Source organism: Dipodomys merriami, unplaced genomic scaffold (assembly GCF_024711535.1).
Source record: "Dipodomys merriami isolate MVZ:Mamm:240054 unplaced genomic scaffold, mDipMer1.0.p SCAF_198, whole genome shotgun sequence".
Classification (NCBI taxonomy): Eukaryota; Metazoa; Chordata; class Mammalia; order Rodentia; family Heteromyidae; genus Dipodomys; species Dipodomys merriami.
The window spans coordinates 448145-469065 of NW_027203359.1; the positions used below are offsets into that span (position 1 = coordinate 448145).

At 45.1% G+C, this 20921-nt stretch overlaps 1 protein-coding gene and 1 long non-coding RNA gene across 4 annotated transcripts in view; one reads left to right on the plus strand and one right to left on the minus strand.

The window, feature by feature from the left end:
• Positions 1-1362: 1362 nt before the first annotated feature.
• Positions 1363-8196, minus strand: LOC138831486 (uncharacterized). 2 transcript variants are annotated; one of them, XR_011373339.1, is made up of 4 exons: positions 8016-8196; positions 5722-5815; positions 3261-3364; positions 1363-2410 (listed from the first exon to the last, which is right to left on the minus strand). It is a non-coding gene; the product is annotated as an uncharacterized lncRNA (long non-coding RNA). The 2 variants fall into 2 exon arrangements; XR_011373340.1 differs by lacking the exon at positions 5722-5815.
• A 210-nt stretch (positions 8197-8406) lies between these two features.
• The window catches only part of LOC138831487 (serine/threonine-protein phosphatase 4 regulatory subunit 3A), a 53659-nt gene continuing 41144 nt past the window's right edge, over positions 8407-20921 (plus strand). For both annotated transcript variants that reach the window (XM_070028549.1, XM_070028551.1), the window contains exon 1: positions 8407-9427. In XM_070028549.1, the coding sequence (XP_069884650.1) occupies positions 9286-9427 (142 nt within the window). In that variant the 5' untranslated portion in view covers positions 8407-9285. The remainder of the gene's footprint in view (positions 9428-20921) is intronic.

Sequence of the window (20921 nt, forward strand, 5' to 3'; positions counted from 1 at the left end):
ACCTTAGTCAACCATGACTCCTTCTTACTCTGATCAGTTAAAAGTCAATTTCTCTTGATCCTACATCTAAAATGACTGTTCCTGTCACCCCTTCTCTTTCCAAAACTCTTGACTGGTTCCTCCTGTTCTAAATAGTTATTTCACAATCTGAGTCAGGCTCTCCCAGTATCTAGACTTTATCTTTTCTAATCTGACTTCATTATGGCCTCCAGAAATCAGTCTCTCTTCAAAGGTGCCTTTTATTTATTGTGGCAAAATATATGTAGCATAAGAATTTCCATTTTAATCAGTTTTGGATTCAGGCTTTTATTATTTTACTTTTTCTTCTGTTACTGGGGCTTGAATTCAGGGCCTTATGCATCCTCTTAGCTTTTTTTGTTCAGGGCTAATGCTCTATCAATAGAGTGGTTCTGTTTTATTTTATTTTTTTTACAGACTTAAAAAATGAAATCTTAGCCGGGCGCTGGTGGCTCACACCTGTAATCCTAGCTACTCAGGGGGCTGAGATCTGAGGATTATGGTTCAAAGCCAGCCCCGGCAGGAAAGCCCGTGAGACTCTCATCTCCAATAAGCCACTAGAAAACTGGAAGTGGCACTGTGGCTCAAGTGGTAGAGCATTTGCCTTGAGCTGAAGAGCTGAGGGACAGCACCCAAGCCCAGAGTTCAAGCCCCGCAACCAACCAAAAAAAATTAAATCTTATTTTGTACAATTAATGTATACAGTGTGATAAGATACAATAAATAAGAGACAATAAAATGGTTCCAGTAGTGAAACACATGAACATCATAGTTGTTACTCATTTTCCCATCACACATTTTCTTTATCCACTCATCTGCCTCTAGACATTTGGGTTGCTTTTACCTTCTGGCTATTGTGAATAATATTACTATGGATATGGGGGTTGCTTCCATCTGTTTGGGTCTTTGGTTTCAATTCTATTCAGTAGAATTGCTGGGTTATGTTTCTAGGGATTGTTTTGTGGAGAACTGCCATTCTGTAACCGTGGCTGTAATCATTGTTTCCTCAATGCAGGGGTTCAGTTTTTCCAGATCCTAGCAAACACTTGTGACTTTCTGGGTTGTTGATAACAGCCCTGCTCATAGTGACAGCTCACTGTAATTGGCACTTTCCTAAAGACTGTGAAGTTTATTATCTTTTCGTGTCATTATTGATCATTTGTCTAACTTTGGAGAGACATTTATTCAAGTTCTTTGCCCATTTTTAAATTGAATACAAGCCGGTTGCTCATGCCTGCAATCCTAGCTACTCAGGAGGCTCTGATTTGAGGATTGCAGTTCAAATCCAGCCTGCTAGATAAGTGTGCCACCCCTAAGCAACATCCCCAGCACCCCTACCTTATCTTTAATTTTGAGATACGGTTTTGTAAGTTGCCTAGGCAGACCTCAGCTTCCTGGTTAACAAATTTCATTATATTTTGTCTGTAGAGATTCAGCTTTCCCAGCACCATTTGTTGAAAGGACTATCGTTTCTTCTACTGAACGGTCTTTGGATTTATTAGGGTTGTGCCTGAGGCTCTTTATTCCATTCCACTGGTCTAGATGTGTGTCATGCTCATCGCTATCATTTTCTGAATTTCCATGTGTGTTCTCAGCAACTTGCTGTTTTCTCTTGCTCCAGCTGCCTCAGTGTTCTGCTTTCCCCTCCCCAATTCTCAACATCAGACCTCCACGTTAAACTAAATGCAGCCTCGTCTACAACTCTTCTCTGACCCCTCCAATCTTCACTATCACAGCTTCTGTGTCCACTGGTGTATGACTTGTGATTCAGTATAAGGCATAGCCTTAGAAACAGTCATTTATGTGTGTGCCCCAGGAGGTAACAATATAAGCAGGATAACAGAAACCATTTTACTGTGAAGTATATTAAAATGAGTACAGGTTGAGTAGTCTTATATTCAGAGCACAGGAGAAGTCAGTACTTCAGTCCTAATGGCTCTGACAAGTTTATTTCACAGATGAGAAACTAAGGCACTGAAAGGTAAAGAAACTTGCAAATGTCACACACATACTAAAAGGTAGGGGCTAAACTCACAATTCAACATTCATACTCAACTGCTATAACAGTGTGTCTCAATCTTTAGTGATTTGCCCTCCCCCCTTTTATTAAATTACATTAAGAATTTTTCTCCTCCCCTCTCCCTGATCCTGGGGTTTGAACTCAGGGCCTAGGCGCTGTCCCTGAGCTTCGTTTGCTTAAGGCTAGCTCTACCACTTCAGCCACAAGACCATTTCATTTTTTTTTCCTGAGTATTTATTGGAGATAAGTCTCAGGGACTTTTCCTGCTCAGGCTGGCTTTGAACATCTTCAGATCTCAGCCTCCTGAGTAGCTAGGATTGCAGGTGTGAGTCTCCTGTTCCCAGGATGGCAGAATCACCATTCTTGCAGGCCCTATGATTGAGAATAATTTAAAATAATTCATTTACTATTGTGATATTATTCAGGTATCAATTTGACTAGGCTGTAGTATCTAGTTATTCAATTAAACACTGATGTAGGTATCATTGTGGGGCTATTTGTAGATCAACAATCAGTAGACCTGAATAAAGGAATTTATCCTTAATGGTCTAGTGGGTCTCATCCAATCAGTTCAAGGAAGAAAAAAGTAGTGGTCTGTGGACTGCCGTGTCAACTCCTGCCCAGTAATTGTTGGCAGCTGCTGCTAACCTGAGCCTCTCTGGCCAGGTTTACTGTGTAACCACACTTCACTGTCATGGACACAAATTCCTGGAGATCTGTGTGGGGAGGAACCTGTGCCTCGCTGGTTATTTTTCTGGTAGAACCTTGATCAATATCATTGTTTTTACAGATTATGTGTAAAAAATTCATTGAAGCATGACATCAGTGACTCATACCTGTATCCTACTCAAGAAGCTGAGATCTGAGCATTGTAGTTCAAAACCAGCCAAGACAGAAATTCCATGAGACTCATTTGTTTTTTTTTAATCAGCAAGAATGCCAGAAATAGAGGTGTGGCTCAGGTGGTAAAGCATCAGTCTTGAGCAAAAAAGATAAGCCAAGTGTGCCAAGTCTTAAACACAAGCCCCAGCGCACACGCACGCACACACACACAGAGTCAACGTGTCTAATCTTCAGTATTTTCACATAATTTTTAGCCTTTTCCATTTCATAAACAATCCCTTTTGGTTAATTAACTTTAAGTATGATTTTTGAGAAACTATTGTTCGGAGATCAAAAAAGTGATTACCAAAAAAACAAACAAAACAAAAAATGTAATTACCATGTAAAGTCTATTGCATAAGTAGACAAAATTACTTCCACGTTCTTATAGCAAAGTTCCAACTTTCCTTCTGAAGGTTTGTCAATTGAGTCCGCTGAAAGAGGCTGACAACAGACAAAGGAACAGGAGAAAAGCTATAACAAATGTGTGACAATTTATACTGTCAACAATGTAACATCTTAATTATTTTCTACACTAGAATCAAACAACATTTAATTTCAAAAAACAGAATAAATGCTCCAATAAGTCATGCAGGGAGGTTGGTTTTACAAACAAGTGCTAAAGGGGGAAGAAATAAAAAACCAAAAAGCAGACTGGTTATTTCAACCTTCCTTTTCATATAAGGAAAGGAAGGGCCGGACGCTGGTGGCTCACGCCTGTCATCCTAGCTACTCAGGAGGCTGAGATCTGAGGATCTCGGTTCAGAGCCAGCCGGCTCGGGAAAGCCCGTGAGACTCTTATCTCCAATAAACTACTAAAAAACCTGAAGTGGCGCTGTGGCTCAAGTGGTAGCGCACTCGCCTTGAGCTGAAGACCAAAAGGACAGTACCCAAGCCCAGAGTTCAAGCCCCATGACTGACCAAAAAAAAAAAGGAAAGGAAGGGGGAGGGAGTAAAAATGAGCAGGAAAAATAACCAGATTACATTATGTCAGACACTTTAGGTCAGTTTTTGTTTTTGCTTTTATCAGTTTGGGGCTTGAACGCTGGGCCTGGGTGCTGTCCCTCAGCTCTTCAGCTTAAGGCAAGTGCTCTACCATTTGGGCCACAGCATCACTTCTGGTTTTCTGGTGGCTTATTGGAGATGAGTGTCACGGACTTTCCTGCCCAGGCTGGCTCTGAACTGTGATCCTCAGATCTCAGCCTCTTGAGTAGCTAGGATTTCAGGTGTGAGCCACAGGTGCCTGACTTTTTTTTTTTTTTTTTTTGGTCGGTCATGGGGCTTGAACTCTGGGCTTGGGCACTGTCCCTATGCTCTTCAGCTCAAGGCGAGCGCTCTACCGCTTGAGCCACAGCACCACTTCCAGTTTTCTAGTGGTTTATTGGAGATAAGACTCTCGCAGACTTTCCTGTGCAGGCTGGCTTTGAAACTCCATCATCAGATCTCAGCCTCCTGAGTAGCTATGATTACAGGCGTGAGCCACCGCGCCCGGCTTTATTTTTGTTTTTATGGTTTGATCTGAGACTGGAACTTCAACTCAGTACTTGATGCTTTTCCTCAATCTCTAGCACACTACCAAGTCAGCCATGCCTCCAACTCCTAGTCTTTTGTGTAGAATTAAAACCTAAGGTAAGCTGGGAAGGTGGCTCAGTGGTACAGTGCTTGTCTTGCATGCATGAGACCCTGAGTTTGATTCCTCAGCACCACATAAGCAGAAAAAGCCGGAAGTGGCCCTGTGGCTCAAGTGGTAGACCGCTAGCCTTGAGTACCCAGTACCCAGGCCCTGAGTTCAGGCCCCACAACCGACAAAAACAAAACAAAACAAAACAAAAAACCCCTAAGGTAATGACAATTAGCATGTTGACTTAAACTATCCTGTGTGCAATATATGGCTGGTAGTTATTTTTCCTCTTGGAAAAAAGATTTAATTTTCTTTACTTTCCACTTGATGACATAGAACTTTAGAACCAGTGACTCCATTTTTGTTATTGTTGTCATTCGTGGGTCTTAAAACTCTGGGCCTGGGCACTATCCCTGTGCTCTACCACTTGAGCCACAGCACCAGTTTTCTACTGGTTTTTATTGGAGATAAGTCTCACAGAGTTTCCTGCCCAGACTGGCTTTGAACAGTGATCCTCAGATCTCAGCCTCCTGAGTAGCTAGGATTATAGGTGTGAGCCACCGGTGCCCGGCTTTCCTGGACTCCTTTATCCAGATAGTTAAAATAATTGCATTTTACTTTTCAGAAAAAAAAAAAAACTTAAAAAAAAATCTATCACTAGTCAGTGACACACCTGTAGTTCTAGCTGAGGAGATTGAGATCTGAGGATCACAGTTTGAAGCCAGCCTGAGCAGAAAAGTTCCCGTGAGATTCTTATCTCCAATTAACCACTCAACATGAGAAGTGGCACTGTAGCTTAAAGTGGTAGAGCTCTAGCCTTGAGCAAAAGAGCTCAGGGATAGTGCCCAGGCTCTGAGTTAAAGCTCTATCACCAACTAAAGTGTGTGTGTGTGTGTGTGTGTGTGTGTGTGTGTGTGTGTGTGTGTGTGTGTGTGTGTGTGTGTGTGTGTGTGTGTGTGTGTGTGTGTGTGTGTGTGTGTGTGTATTTGCAACTAATGAGTTAAAGCTCTATCACCAACTAAAGTGTGTGTGTGTGTGTATTTGCAACTAATGAGTCCCCAACAGGTCTTTGTAAATATTTTTCTCTAAAGCTATAGGAAAGGAAGGACCTAACTTCTGGAACCCTGAGCTTTTTTGCTCAAGACTGGCACTCTACCACTTGAGCCATAGCTTCACTTACAGTTTTTTGGTGGACAACTGGAAGTAAGAACTCATGACTTTCCTGCATGGACTGGCTTTGAACTGTAATCCTCAGATCTCAGCCTCCTGCATAGCTAGGATTACAGACAAGACACTAAAGTTAATTATATATATATATATATATATATATATATATATATATTTTTTTTTTTTTTTTTTTTTTTTTTTGGTCATGGGGCCTGAACTCTGGGCCTGGGTACTGTCCCTCAGCTATTCAGCTCAAGGCTAGTGCTCTACCAATTGAGCCACAGCACCACTTCCGGCTTTTTCTGCTTATGTGGTACTGAGGAATTGAACCCAGGGCCTCATGCATGCGAGGCAAGCACTCTACCACTGAGCCACCTTCCCAGCCCACAAATAAATTTTAATCCTAATGAAAAAATTTAACTGATCAAGAGGAGTAACTTGAGTATGTATGTTGTAACCCAATCAATAAGAAAATAAAGGACACCACAATTAATAAGCCAATTGTCTTTTTTTTTTTTTAATTTTGCCAATCCTGGTGCTTGAATTCAGGGCCTGGGCACTGTCTCTGCTACTTTTGCTTAAAGCTAGCACCATCCCTTGAGCCGAAGAGTCACTTCTGGCCTTTTTTATTTATGTGACACTGAGGAATCAAACCCAGGGCTTCAAGCATGTTAGACAAATACTCTACCACTAAGCTACATTCCCAGGAGTCTTTTTTGCAAAGGCTGGTGACTGCATGGGGGTATATGCTCCCTAAATCATGCAGCAGGGAGACAGCTTAGTCTTTTAAAGGAAAAAAAAAAACACATCCCTTTTGACAAACAAATATAGGTTATTTTTGTTTTGCTAAGCATATACAGAAACAAAACGAAGCATTATTAGTAAATTTAGACTTACTCCCCGCAAGCTGGGATGGAACATTTTTGGAGTTTTTAGCAGAACCCACTAAACAAGCAACTTGCAGTTTTTCACAGAACTGCTAAGCAAACCACAGCTGTGGGATAGGGGCCTTTTTCCTTTGTGGGACCTGTAAGGTCCGCTCCTGGATGGCCAGCAGACTCTACCCTCCTCACAGCAGTCTCCACCCAGTACCTGCGTTACCTAGGCAACTGGAACACCTGGAAGAGTTCACATCTGCATCCGCTGAGGTCACATCTGAATTTGATGTGGCCACACCTTTCTCCGCCCTACCCTAGATAAGGCCTAGTGCAGGCCCAGGCTCGCTCTCTCTGTTCTTTTCTACCTCTCTCTGCTCTCTCTTTTCTAGCTCTTTTCTCTCTCTTTCCTCTCTCTTTTGCCAGCCTCGTGGAGTGCCAACCTTGCCTGGTCCTATCAGGTCTACTGAATAAACCTACCCCTTACCTGAATACCACGTGCGTGGTGCAGTTCTTACTCTTTTAAAAACCTAACAGGACCAAATGGTGATACTTCTGTCAGGCTTTAGGCTTAAGGTCATAACCTACTTCATGTGGACCAACTTTATTTATTTAGAGACAGGATATCACTAGGTAGCCCAGGATGGCCTGGAACTCAAGGTACCCTCTGTCAGCCTTGTGAATGCTGAGATTACAGGTATGTGCCATCACATTTAGCTTGTGTCTACTTTCTCAACCGTAAACTTGAAGAAATCTAAATACTGGCTAGGTATTTCTGGTAAAATCTTCGTAGGAAGGTTCTAAAAGGTGCATCAATCACATTATAAAGACAGTGTGAAAAAAGAATGTACTATGTCTCATTTCAACTGTTCTAATAATTTGGAAGATAATGGTATAAAATTACTGAAATAAATCTCATCACTGTATCTGTACTTTTAAATTATATATGTAGCTCATGTTAAAATTTCTAGTGGGGCTGGGAAGGCGGCTTAGTGCTAGCATTTTTAGCTTGTTTAGCATGCAGGAAGCCCTAGGTTCCTCAGTATCACATAAAGAGAGAAAACAGGAAGTCAAGTGGTAGAGTACTAGCCTTAAGCCAAAGCAGCTCAGGGACAGTGCCCAGCCCAGAGTTCAAGCCCCAGGACTGGGAGGGGGGGAGGGGAGGAGAGAATAAATTCTTGTGGGTAGGACTGACCTAGATTACAGGTCAAAAGGCAAAAGCTCCCCCCACCCTCCCACGGAGAATGTTATTTGCATGAGAATGATATTCCTCTGGGAAGAGTGGGCCCTTTCGCGTGTGCACAGAAGAGGTGACAATTCCTCATCCTCACAACCCAGTACTGCACTTATCTTTGCAAGCTCCTCAAGTTCTGGTGACAGAGGCACTGGGACAGACAGTAGCTTCATTTTCAAATGGTTTTAGAATTGTCACCTGGGGAACTCAATCCTAGGCCCAGAAAAACCGCCAAGTCTCCTTCCCGAGTTCCCGGGCTCGCCAGGCCGGTGCGTGCCCCAGGGCGGGCGGACCGACCCCTACCCAAACTGGAGGCCATTCCCGGAAGTGCTTCCATTTCCTCTCAAAGGAGACTCTCCTCGCGTCCGAAGGTCCGGGCACCCCCCCCCCCCCGCTGCCCCCCTCGCCCCGGGCCCTTCCCTGGCGCGGTGACTGGAGTAGACCCCAAGAGAAGGGCCGAAGCCCCGGACCAAGCCCCCGGCAGAGGCGGAGTCCCGCCAGGAAGAGGCCGCAGGCGCACTGCACGCCCCTTCCGAACCGGCCGCGGGACTGATGACGAAGACAGAGCGCGACCGACGCACACGCCACGGCGCTCGCACGACGACGCGTGCGGGGAAGCGCGAGAGTCCCGGGCCGTCACCGGCGCGACCGAGCGTCCCACCTCCTCCGCTCCCGGCGCTCCCGCCACCGCGGCAGCTCCGCGCCCGCCTCCCGCCTCCGTCCCAGGCTGCCGCCGCCGGGGAGCTCACGGCCTCGCTCCTGTCTCTTTAAATGGTGGGGCCGCCGAGCCGCCCCTGCAGCCGCTGCCTGGGTGGCCCCGCGCGCCGCCTTTGAGGGGCGAGCCAAGATGGCGGCGGCTCTGGCTCGGTGAGGAAGACGGAAGAGGCGGTGGTGGCTGCGGAGGGAAGGCGACTCGCTGTAGCCGGGGCCGCGCCGGTGGCCGGGGGGCGTCCAGGGTCTCCCGGGCAGCGGTAGCAGCTGCAGCAGGAGCAGACGCCCGTCAGTTTCGGACACTTGAGTCCGGAAGAGCGGAGCCGAGCCACCGGCCGCGGCCGCAGGGCCAGGTACAAGGAAGGAAAACATGGCGGCGGCGGCCTGAGGAGGCGGCGGCGGCGCGGGAAGCGGCTGGGCCGAGATGGTAGCGGCGGCGGGAGCTGAGCAGTGAGCGGAGCCCCGGGTTCCCAGCGCGCGGAGCGGGAGCTGCGCGGCGCCGCGCGTCTGCATCGGGGCTGCCGGGCGGCCGCGCTCGCCGGGCCCGGACAATAGCGCCGGGGAGCGGGAGGCGAGCGAAGGCGGCGGCCCCAGACCTCGGGCCCCCGGGCGGGCCATGCGCGGGGCGGCGCGGCCCCGCGACCACCTGCGGCGGCAGTGAGGACCCGGAGTCCTCCGCTCGCGGGCGCCTGCCTCTCGTGGACCGGGTTCCTGGGCGACTCCGGCGGGGCTCCCGTCCCGGCTTCCGGGCGACACGATGACCGACACCCGGCGGCGGGTAAAGGTCTACACGCTGAACGAGGACCGGCAGTGGGATGACCGGGGCACCGGACATGTGTCCTCCGGCTACGTGGAGCGACTGAAGGGCATGTCCCTGCTCGTCAGGGCCGAGAGCGACGGTGAGTACGGCGAGTCGCGGTGGGACCCCTTTTCCCCTCCACCCGTGCCTGGCCACCTCCCTGGCTCCTGGGGCGGGGGGCACCCCGGGCCTGCGGGGAACAGAGCCTTTCTCCGTCATCTTTCTCCTAGAGTTTGATGGCTTTTAGGGTTCGAATGGAGTCCAGCACGTTTGCGCCCTGCTGCCTAGGGGTGCGCGCGGGGTGGGGGTGGAGTGGAAAAGTTGGGGACCTGAGATCGGGAGCCCCAAGACTGTTGGGCTTTTACACCAGTGACCTTGAGAGAAGGCACGGATCCATCCAACCTCCCTCCGAGCGCCCATCTGTAAAACTGGAAAGCAAACGTAAAACTTTGACTGGATCTAAGAAAGTTCTTTTCTGTTGCGGTCTTTGAGAGGATTTGACTGTTCTTTGCTTTTAACACGTTGGGATTCTTCTTCCTGGTTCGGTGGCGGGTTGACTACTGTAGCTCGCAGCTCTATATTCAGGCAGAGCAAATGTTACGTTGCCTTGCTTGGATAGACTTGTTTTCACCCACTGTTGGTTGGTCTTTTCGTAGGGATGGAAGATTTTGTGGGACGTTTCACTGTGTAAACATCTTTCACGTTTGGAATCATTTTATTGCGAGCTTTTGATTGTTTAAGTATATGGTGATAATTGGATTCTGTTAACAGGTGGGGAGAAGATGACACATAACTTGAATCTTTTCAATTGGGTCTGTCCTAGTGCCTTTATTGGACATATTTTGAAACAGCCTTCGAGGTCCAAAGACCAATTTGTATGAAAATAACACTTTCAAAGACTTACTGCCTCTTTTTTCGGTAACTTAGTATGAATTTTTTCTAATAAAAGGAATGTCTGTATTTCCTAGTTGTTTCTTCTGAATGTAAAAAGTTCTCTCTCACCACTCTTCGTTACATTAGTCTATAAATTTACAGACAGTATAAAATTTATAGACAGTAGCGATGTCAGTTTGTTATGATAGTTGTTGCTGAAATATCACATTTATCTTAAGGAATTTCCTTCTTTGGACTATACGCAGAACTCAAATTACTCTCTCTCTGTAATTAAAGATTTTGGAAACACAAATTTGATTTCAGTTGTGAAATGGCAATTTGGCCTGTATTGATCATAGCTTATCTTCATAAAGATAACCAAAAAACCCCTTAAAACCAGGAAAATTTATTTTCTTTCAAGAGTCAAAGACTGAGTTATTTGTCTGTTAAAATACAAGTTGAGAGCTGGGGTATGGCCCAAGCAATAGAACACCAGCGTACCAAACATGAGGCTCTGGGTTCAAACTCCAGTCCTACAGAAAGAAAAAGTTCAATGCCAGGTTTGTTAAAAGTTGAATGCCACTTCAGCGTGCTTTTCGTATAGGACTCTCACAGAATAATCTACCTTAACATGTTTGTATGCTTGGAAAACTTTTTATGTAGTGAGTTGGGAAGTATGATCTTTCAGATTCAGTTAACGTGTGTGTAGGCAACTGCTCTACCACTGAGTTTAACCTCCACCCTCAGTTAGCATCTTCTTTTTTTTTTTTTTTTTGTCTGGTTGTTGGGCCTGAACTCTGGGCCTGGGCGCTGTCCCTCAGCTCTTCAGCTCAAGGCTAGCGCTCTACCACTTGAGCCACAGCACCACTTCTGGCTTTTTTCTTTTTTGCTTATGTGGTGCAATACAAAAATGTTTCCTAAGCATTATGTATAATAGTGAATCATACTCTCCTAACATGACAATATAAAAACCTAGTAGTTTTTTTCCATATATGTGTGTATATATATATATATATATTTTTTTTTTTTTTTAATTTTCTTTTGGTTGGTCATGGGGCTTGAACTCTGGGCCTGGGTGCTGTGCCTGAGCTCTTCAGCTCAAGGCTAGCACTCTACTACTTGAGCCACAGCACCACTTCTGGCTTTTTCTGTTTATATGGTACTGGGGAATCGAACCCAGGGCTTTATGCATGCTAAGCAAACCCTCTACTGCTGAGCTACATTCCCAGCCTTTATATTTCATAACACAAAATAGCATCTAACCTCCCTTCCATTTGGATTTGAGACTCTACAATATAGCAGGTTGAATGACTAAAACAAAAATGGCTTTTATTTTTATCTAAGAGGGAAAGGGAACTGAAAAAAAGTTACCCATCTGCCCTTGCAAACTTAGTAAGGAAAACTTAATTCCAAAGAATACACTAATCCCAGAGGTAATTGACATGTGTCTGTGATCTCATCACTATAGTGAATAGGGCAGGAGAATTTTAATTTCATATCTGAGATCATTAGTGAGACCTAGTTTCAAAAAAAGAAAAGAAAGGAAAATGGACTTAGAAACATTCTAAGATACTTGTGAGGTTATTTTTAGTTTAATGACTATAAAGGTGTTTTGTTTTTGTCAGTTGTGGGGCTTGAACTCTGGGCCTGGGCTCTGTCCCTTACCTCTTCAGATCTAGGGGAACGATCCACTTCTTGAGCCACAGCACCACTTCCAACTATAAAGTTGGAATTATAGAGGAATTATAGAATTTGTTGAGTGCCCACTGTGACAGTAACTAAGCAATGTATGGTTGTGTTGACTTAGAAAATTCTTAAAACATTCTTCAATGTAGATACTATAATTTTTGCTATCTTTACAGATAGGAAAACAGATTCAAATGACAAGTGTAGGTGTGGTAATCTGAAATTGAGAAATCTACTCTTTGGTTGGAAACTAATGTCAATAACAGTTAACTCCTAATTTTTCTATTTGCATTTGCTGCTTTTTATTCTTGGTTGCAAGGCTTCTAAGGAAATGAAAATAATTACTAAGTGGCTCAGACCTATAATCCTAGCTTCACAGGAGGCTGAGATCTGAGGATCTCGGTCCAAAGCTAGCCCTGGCAGGAAAGTCTGTGATTTTGTCTCCACTTAACCACCAGAAAACCAGAAGTGGCGTTGTGGCCCAAGTGCTTGCCTTGAGCTGAAGAGCTCAGGAACAGCTCCCAGGCCCAGGGTTCAAGCCCCACGACTGACCAAAAAAAAAAAAATTGTAATTTACCTCCATGCCACATGTGAGAGTTATTATGCCCTTGGCTAGCTTGTTACAGTTATTTTGTGCTTCCCCATTCTCCTTTACAATCATAGTTGAGAGTTTTCTATTATAATGAGCAAAATGGGAAGTAGTTCTGATTTTTCTATGAAGTGACTCATTTATTCAATAGAAACTTAAAATTAGAACCAAGCTTGGTAGAACGTGATTGTAATCTCAGACCTAGGGAAGCCAAGGCAGGGGGATTAGGAGTTTCAGGTTAGTCTGGGCTGCATATGAAGCTCCTTCCCAAACAAACAAAAAAATGAATTTAACTCTGGTGGTTCACACCGGTTAGCTAGCTACCTCCAGGTACTTGAGATCTGAGGGGTCAGATTTGAAGCAGACCCTTATCTCCAACTAAGTAACAAGAAAGTGGAACTGGAGGTGTGGCTCAAAAGATGGAGTTTGAAAGCTCTAGGCCCTGAGCTCGAACTGGTACAAAAAAAGAGGAGGAGTTGTTGTCTGCCCTACTTGTTTTCCCCCATAGCTGGAATGACAATTTTGTACCATCTTGCCCAGCATTTGGTTGAAATGGAAAGAAAGGGCTGGGAAGGTGGCTCAGTGGTAGAGCGCTTGCCTTGCATGCATGAGGCCCTGGGTTCGATGCCTCAGCACCACTTAAGCAGGGGGAAAAAGGCTGGAAGTAGCGCTGTGGCTCAAATGGTAGAGCGCTAGCCTTGAGCTGAAGAGCTGAGGGACAGAGCCCAGTCCCAGAGTTCAGGCCCACCACTGGACCCAAAAAAAAAGAAAAGAAAAAGAAATGGAAAGAAAGTCTGGTGACTTCTAGGCTTGATTTGGCCCTGAACAATTTTTTGCTCAAAGCTAGCACTCATCTCCACTTCTGGCTTTTTGGTGGATAATTGCAGGTAAGTCTCAATAGACTTTGTCCTTCCTGGGCTAGCTATGAACCACGATCCTTAGATCTCAGCCAAGGAATGAGGCACCAGCTCCTAGCTGTGAATCTCTTTGCCTGGGCTTGCCTAAGACCACAATTCCTGATTTACACTTCCTGTGTAGTAGGTTAGGTTTACAGGCTTCAGCTACCACACAGGGCTCTAATGATGTTTTTTTTGTTGTTGTTGTTTTGTTTTGTGTTTTTTTAGATGTATGCTTGAACTCTGGGCCTGGGTTGATGTCCTTCAGCTTTTTAACTTAAGGCTCGTGCTCGACCACTTGAGCCACAGCACCCACTTCCGGCTTTTTCTGTTTATATGGTGCTGAGGAATTGAACCTAGGGCCTCCTGCATACAAGGCAAGCACCCTACCACTGAGCCACCTTCCCAGAATAGGTTTGTGTTTAAAAGTTTAGTGAATAAATGGGCTATTTTGAGGAAGTACATATGTAAGTAACACTGTTATCAAAACTATTGGGTGGGCTGGGAAGGTGATTCAGTGGTAGAGTGCTTGCCTTGCATGCCTGAGGCCGTGGGTTCGATTCCTCAGCACCACATAAGCAGAAAAGGCTGAAAGTGGCGCTGTGGCTCAATTGGTAGAGCCCTAGCCTTGAGTTGAAGAGCTGAGGAACAGCTCCCAGGGCCAGAGTTTAGGCCCCATGATCCGCAAAAAAACAAAACAAAACTTTTGGGGATAGATTCTGACAAGAGTTTGCTGTCAGAACAGGATATTCTTCAATTTACCTTTTCTGAGAATGGTTGAATTATTGGTCTGAAATGATCTCTTTCACGATGAATAATTTAGTTATATATACTACTGTGCAACTTTTAGCTTGACTGTTCTCACACTCTGTATTGCCTTTCTAATGTTCCTGGTTGGAACTCTATATTGCCTTTCTAATGTTGTTACTGGAATTGTCTTTATTTGGTGGTCTCTGGTCAGATTTCCTCCTCAGATTATGTGGGAGGTATCAAAGTTTGTGAGATTCCCTTTTGAGATAAGAATGTCTATTTCATTGGCAAGAATAGATTTCAAATGAGTTGAGGGGGATGTCTTGGAATGTATGCTTCAGTTACTGTTAAGTTACCTTGGATATATACATTTATCAGAAGCATGTATTCTTTGCAAACCTTTTCTACCTCTTCAATATTACTAATGTCTCCTTAAGAATCATTTTCCTCTGTCAGCATGATCAATGCCTCTAACCTAAAATTGAACTCTGTATCCCCACCCACACCCATACATTACTAGGCTAGAGTTACTGTTTCAGCTACTGTAGCTATAACAACCCATACAAATAAACTTGCTGGGAAGGATTATGTTAATACATATTAACACTGAACTCAAGCTTTCTCATTTGATTGGAAAAGTATTTATAACTTGGTCCAATAAGAACTAATAGACAACTAGCCATGTGCCAGTGGTTCATGCTTGTAATCCTAGCTACCTAGGAGACTTGAGATTTGAGGATTGCCGTTTGAAGCCAACACAGGCAGGAAAGTCTGTGAGACTGTTATCTTCAATTAACTATCCCAAAAGCCTAGAAGTGGAGTTGTGTGGCTCAAATGCTACAGCACTAGCCTTGAGCACAAAAGTTCAGGCACTTAGTTCAAGCCCCAGGACCAGTACACAAAGAACTAATAATAGATGACTAAGAAAAGGAGTAACCAGCCAGAGCCAAGTGGCTCATGCTTGTAATCCTGGCTACGCAGGAGATTGAGATCTGAGGTTCGAAGTCAGCCCTGGCAGAAAATTCCCAGAGACTCTTACCTCCAATTAACTACCAGAAAACTGGAAGTGGCGCTGTGGTTCCAAGTGGTAGAAAGCTAGCTTTGAGCAAAAGGATCAGTGCTCAGGGACAGTGCTCAGTCCCTGAGTTCAAGTCCCATGACAAACAAAAACCAAAAAAAACCTGAGTAACATTTTTTTCCCCTTTAATCTGGCTCCCATGTTTCTGCCTGTTCTTCTTGGAGGTATGGTATTGGAAACCAGAACTAGACTTTATAAAGTGGAAGTGGTATCTTAATAGTGCTGAAATAGGTTTCAAGATAGTTCCCAATAACCAAGAGAGGGGAAAGTTGCCAATACCAGAAGTTTCCTAGTGTGTTCTTTTTTTGGGGGGGGGTCCGGTCGGGGGGCCTTAACTCTGGGCCTGGGCGCTGTCCCTCAGCTCTTCAGCTTAAGGCTAGCGCTCTACCACTTGAGCCACAGCGCCACTTCCTGCTATTTTCTTTTTGCTTATGTGGTGCTGAGGAATTGAACCCAGGGCCTCAGGCATGCAAGGCAAGTGCTCTACCACTGAGCCACCTTCCCAGCCCTCCTAGTGTGTTCTTGTTTTGATTTAACCTCCCCCCCCCTTTTTTTTGTTTTGGTCAGTCGTGGGGCTTCAACTCTGGGTTTGGGTGCTGTCCGTGCACTCTTCAGCTCAAGGCCAGTGCTCTACTGCTTGAGCCACAGCACCACTTCCGGTTTTTTAGTGGTTTATTGGAGATAGAGTCTCATGGAGTTTCCTGCCCGGACTGGCTTTGAGCAGTGATCCTCCGCTCTCAGCCTCTTGAGTAGCTAGGATTGCAAGCGTGAGCCACCACACCAGACTCCCCATTTTTCTTTTGGCCAGTCCTGGGGCTTGATCTCAGGGACTGGGTGCTGTCCCTGAGCTTCGTTTGCTCAAGGCTATGACTCTACCACTTGAGCCACAGCAGGACTTCTGGCTTTTTCAGTTTATGTGGTAATGAGGAATCAAACCTGGGGCATGCTAGGCAAGCACCCTACCACTAAGCTACCTTCCCAGTCTGTATGTTCTTGTTTATACCAGGACTTAGGGAGGCATTACCTCAAACTTTCTTTTGTTTATGTATTTATTTATTGGCAGTACTAGAGTTTGAATTAATGGCTACTGGTGAATCATGGTCTTCAGCTCCATTTTTCTGCTGATTAGTTTTCAGATAGGGTCTTACTGCTGGGCATGATGTGATCTGACTGTTAAGTGCTTCCTTTTGTTTTTTGTCTTTTTTCTTCCTTTTTTTGCCAATCTTGGGGCTTGCACTCAGGCCTGGGCATTGTCCCTGAGCTGCTTTTGCTCAAGGCTACTGCTGTACCACTTGAGTCACAGCACCATTTTTTGCTTTTTCTGTTTATGTGGTACTGAGGAATCGAACCCAGGGCTTCATGCATGCTAAGCAAGCACGCTACCACTAAGCCACATTCCCAACCCAGGTGCTTCCTATTGTTTACTGGTAAGACAAATGTGCACCACAACATCCAGCTTCCTTCTATTGAGATGGAGTTTCAGAGATATTTCTGCCCACACCGGATCTCAGCTTCCTAGATAACCAGGATTATAGAGACCTGAGCCACCAGTGAGTGTGCCAGGACACAAACTTTGAACTTGTAATTTTCCTTTCTATTTTTATTTTTTGTAATGGGGCCTGAGCACTGTCACTGAGCTTTTCCCACTCGAGGCTGGCACTCTACCAATAGAGCCACAGCTCCACTTCCTGCTTTTTGATGGTTAGAGATAAGAGACTCATACACAGACTTCCCTGCCTAGGCTGTGTTTGAACTATGCTTGACCCTCTGTCACCCAGCTCTTTCCTAATTTTCTTGACCCTGTAATAATACTGAAAAAGTTTTGAAAAAATGCAAAAGGGACTGAAAAATATTTGAAAAGTATTTAAAATAAAAAGTATTCAAAATATTTAAAACATTTAAAAAGATAAAGTAGCTCAATAACTATGTCTTTGCCTTTTTGTTTTTGTTTAATACTTCCCAAGTCCAATGTGCTGTATTTGAAATGTTTCTTCTCTCTACCTGTCTCTACCCTGAGGTGCTAGGGATCAAAGTCAGGCCCTTGAACAGGCTAGGCAAGAGCACGACCACTGAACTATACCCTCTTTAGCCTTCTTTCAGTTCATATTTATTTCTCATATTTGTATAGGACATTTGGTAATGGTTAGTTGTTGTTGTTTTTTTCAAATACCAAGTACCAGTCTTTTGGTAAATAACAGATTTTATCTAGACCAAACCTAACACAATTTCAGGACATAGTAGTAACACCATCATAATTTAGCTAAATACAAAAATACCACGGTTGGGAATTTGTCTCAGTGGTAGAGTACTTGCCTAAGATGCATGAACTCCTGGGTTTGATTTCTCAGAACCACAGAAAAAGTTGGAAGTGGCACGTGGCTCAAGTGGTAGAGTGCTATCCTTGAGCAAAAGAAGCTTAGGGACAGTGCCCAGGCCCCATGACTGGCACCCCACTCCCCCCAAAAATACATATAGCAATACTTAAAGTCATATACATTTTACTGTTTTGTGTGTGTGCCCAAGCACAACTGCCAGTTTTAGAGCTTGAATTCAAAGCCTGGGCATAGCTGTCTGAGGTTTTTGTTTTGTTTTGTTTTTGCTCATAGTTAGCCCACTACCATTTGAGCCACAGCCTCACTTCTGGCTTTTCGGTGGTTCATTGGAGTTAAAAGTCTCATGACTTTCCTGCCTGGGTTGGCTTTGAACCACAATCCTCAGGTCTCAGCCTCCTCAGTAGCTAGGATTAACAGGCATGAGCCACCTGGTGCCTGTTTACAAAACTTCTTTAAAAAAATATATTTTTTTTTAATTTTTGCTAGTCCTGGGGCTTGAACACTGCCCCTGAGGTTCTTTTGCTAGCACTCTCCCACTTGAGCCACAGAGCCACTTGTTTATGTGGTGCTGAGGAATCAAACCTCTACCACTAAGCCACATTCCCAGCCCTACAAAACTTTTTAAACTTCAGCAAACTTTGCTATGGTATAACAGGACTTTATCAGGAATTGCATGACAGCTTTATGGAATCACTTTGGTAAAGTGGAGAATTACTTTTGGGGGGGCGGGTTCAGTTATGGGTTTGAATGCTGGGCTTGGGTGCTGTCCCTGCGCTCTTCAGCTCAAGACTAGCGTACTACCGCGTGAGCCACAGCACCACTTCATGTTCTGGTTAACTGGAGATGAGTGCCATGGAGCCGGCACTAGTGGCTCTCGACTGTAATCCTAGCTACTCAGAAGGCTGAGATCTGAGGATTGCCGTTCAAGGCCAGAGTGGACAGGAAAGTTCGTGAGACTCTTGTCTTGAGGTGAAGAGCTGAGGAATAGCGCCCAGGCCTAGAGTTCAAGTCCCACAACTGACTGTGCGCGCTCCCCCAGCCCCCCCCCCAAAAAAAAAGTGTCATGGACTTTCCTGCCCGGTCTGGCTTTGTTTTGGTTTTTTTTTTGGGGTCCGGTCGTGGGCCTGAACTCTGAGTCTGGGCGCTGCCCCTTAGCTCTTCAGCTCAAGGCTAGCGCTCTACCACTTGAGCCACAGCACCACTTCTGGCTTGTTTTTTTTGCTTATGGGTGCTGAGGAATCGAACCCAGGGCCTCAAGCATGCAAGGCAAGCACTTTACCACTGAGCCACCTTCCCAGCCCCCCCCCCCCCCCCCCCCCCCCCGGTCTGGCTTTGAACCGTGATCCTCAGATCCCACCCTCTAGAGTAGTTAGGATTACAGGTGTGAGCCACTGGCACCTGTCGAGAATTACCTTTTTACTTTTAACGGTGTTCAAAACCTATCATTTATAGTATATAATGTGTGTACTGAGAGAGGTGGCGATAAAGTTTCAAGTTGATTTATTATCTGAAATATTTGAAAATATTTGAGTTATGTACAGTGAAATTTCAGGAGCAAGAGTTTACTATAAATAAGAGTCTTTAGCAACATGAACAGATGGGAGTTCTTGCATAGTTGTGTTCATGGGAAAGACATTTGGAAGAATGCTTGTTTATAGAATCTTTGGTAAGTCTAGCATGATGGTAAATGTCTGATCCCAACACTTGGAACGGCTGAGACAGGAAGATAGTAAGGTTGGGGCCACGTTGACTACAGAGTAGAATACTGGCTTAAAGCATTAAGGAATCCTTAGTCTTGGCTCCCTCTGGTGATTAATCTTTTTTTTTTTTTTGTCGGTCGTGCAGCTTGTACTCTGGGCCTAGGCACTGTCCCTCAGCTCTTCAGCTCAAGGCTAGTGCTCTACCACTTGAGCCACAACACCACTTCCAGCCTTTTCTGCTTATATGGTGCTGAGGAATCGAACTTAGAACCTCATGTATACAAGGCAAGCACTCTACCACTGAGTCACCTTCCCAGTTCCTGGTGATTAATATTTTACTAAAACAATAAGTAACATTCTAGGGGCTAGAGGCTCCTGTCTGTAATCCTACCTACTCAGGAGCCTGACATCTGAGGATCACAGTTTAAAGCCAACCTGGGCAGGAAAGTCCATGAGACTTACCTCCTCTAGCTAACCACCAAAAAGCAGAAGTGGAACTATGGCTCAGGTGGTAGGGTACTACCTTAAGAACAAACATTGGATTCAGCAGCTTGCTCAACAAGCAAGCCATTTGATGTAGTATAACCTAACAATCTCATTCTCTTTTGTGTGTGTGTGTGTTTTTTTAATATTTTGGTTCTGGGGCTTGAACACTGGGCCTGTGCGCTGTCCCTCAGCTCTTTAGCTCAAGGCTAGCGCTCTACCACTTGAGTCACAGTGCCACTTCCGGGTTTTTTCTTTTTTGCTTATGTGGTGCTGAGGAATCGAACCCAGGGCCTCACCTTCCCAGCCCCCCCTTTTTTTTTGATATGAGCTTATCATTTGCTGTGGGGGTGGGGGGTTGGTGCTGAGGCATGAACTCATCATTTGCTGTGTGTGTGCGCGCGCGTGTGGTGGGGGGAGGGTTGGTTGGTACTGGGGCTTGAACTCAGGGCCTGGGCCCCCTACTATTCGAGCCATACTTCCTATTCCCAGTTTGTATTTGGAGGAGGGGGGTGTTTAACTGAAAAGCGTCTTATGGACTTTACTATTCACATTGGCTTTGCACTACAATCCTCAGATTTCAGCCTCTTGATGGTTAGGATTACAGGTATGAGCCACCAGCACCCAGATTCATTTGCATATTTGTAGGATTTTTTTTTTAATAGTCTTGGTGAATTCTGACATTTTCACCTGTACAATAGATTTTTTGTTCTTTTTTTGCGGGGGGGGGGGGGAGGGTCCGGTTGTGGGGCCTGAACTCTGGGCCTGGGCGCTGTCCCTCAGCTCTTCAGCCCAAGGCTAGCGCTCTACCACTTGAGCCACAGCGCCACTTCTGGCTTTTTTTTTCTTTTTGCTTATGTGGTGCTGAGGAATCGAATCCAGAGCTTCATGCATGCAAGGCAAGCACTCTACCACTGAGCCACCTTCCAAGCCCAGATTTTTTGTTCTTTTGAGACAGAGGTCTTAACTGTATAGCCCAGGCAGGCCTCAAACTGTGATCCTCCTGCTTCTGCTTCAGCCTTCCAAATGTTTTAAGATTTTATACATATGCTAGTTGGCTGGCCCTACAGTGAACTCTTGGCTAACCATTGCTTAGTTATCTGGTCCTCGTCTCAAAGGTCTGGGTAGTGGTGGTCTGGCATGTTTTCCTATTCAAGGTGAATTACATACAGAGATAACACTACTAGTAGAAGAATACATTCTCTC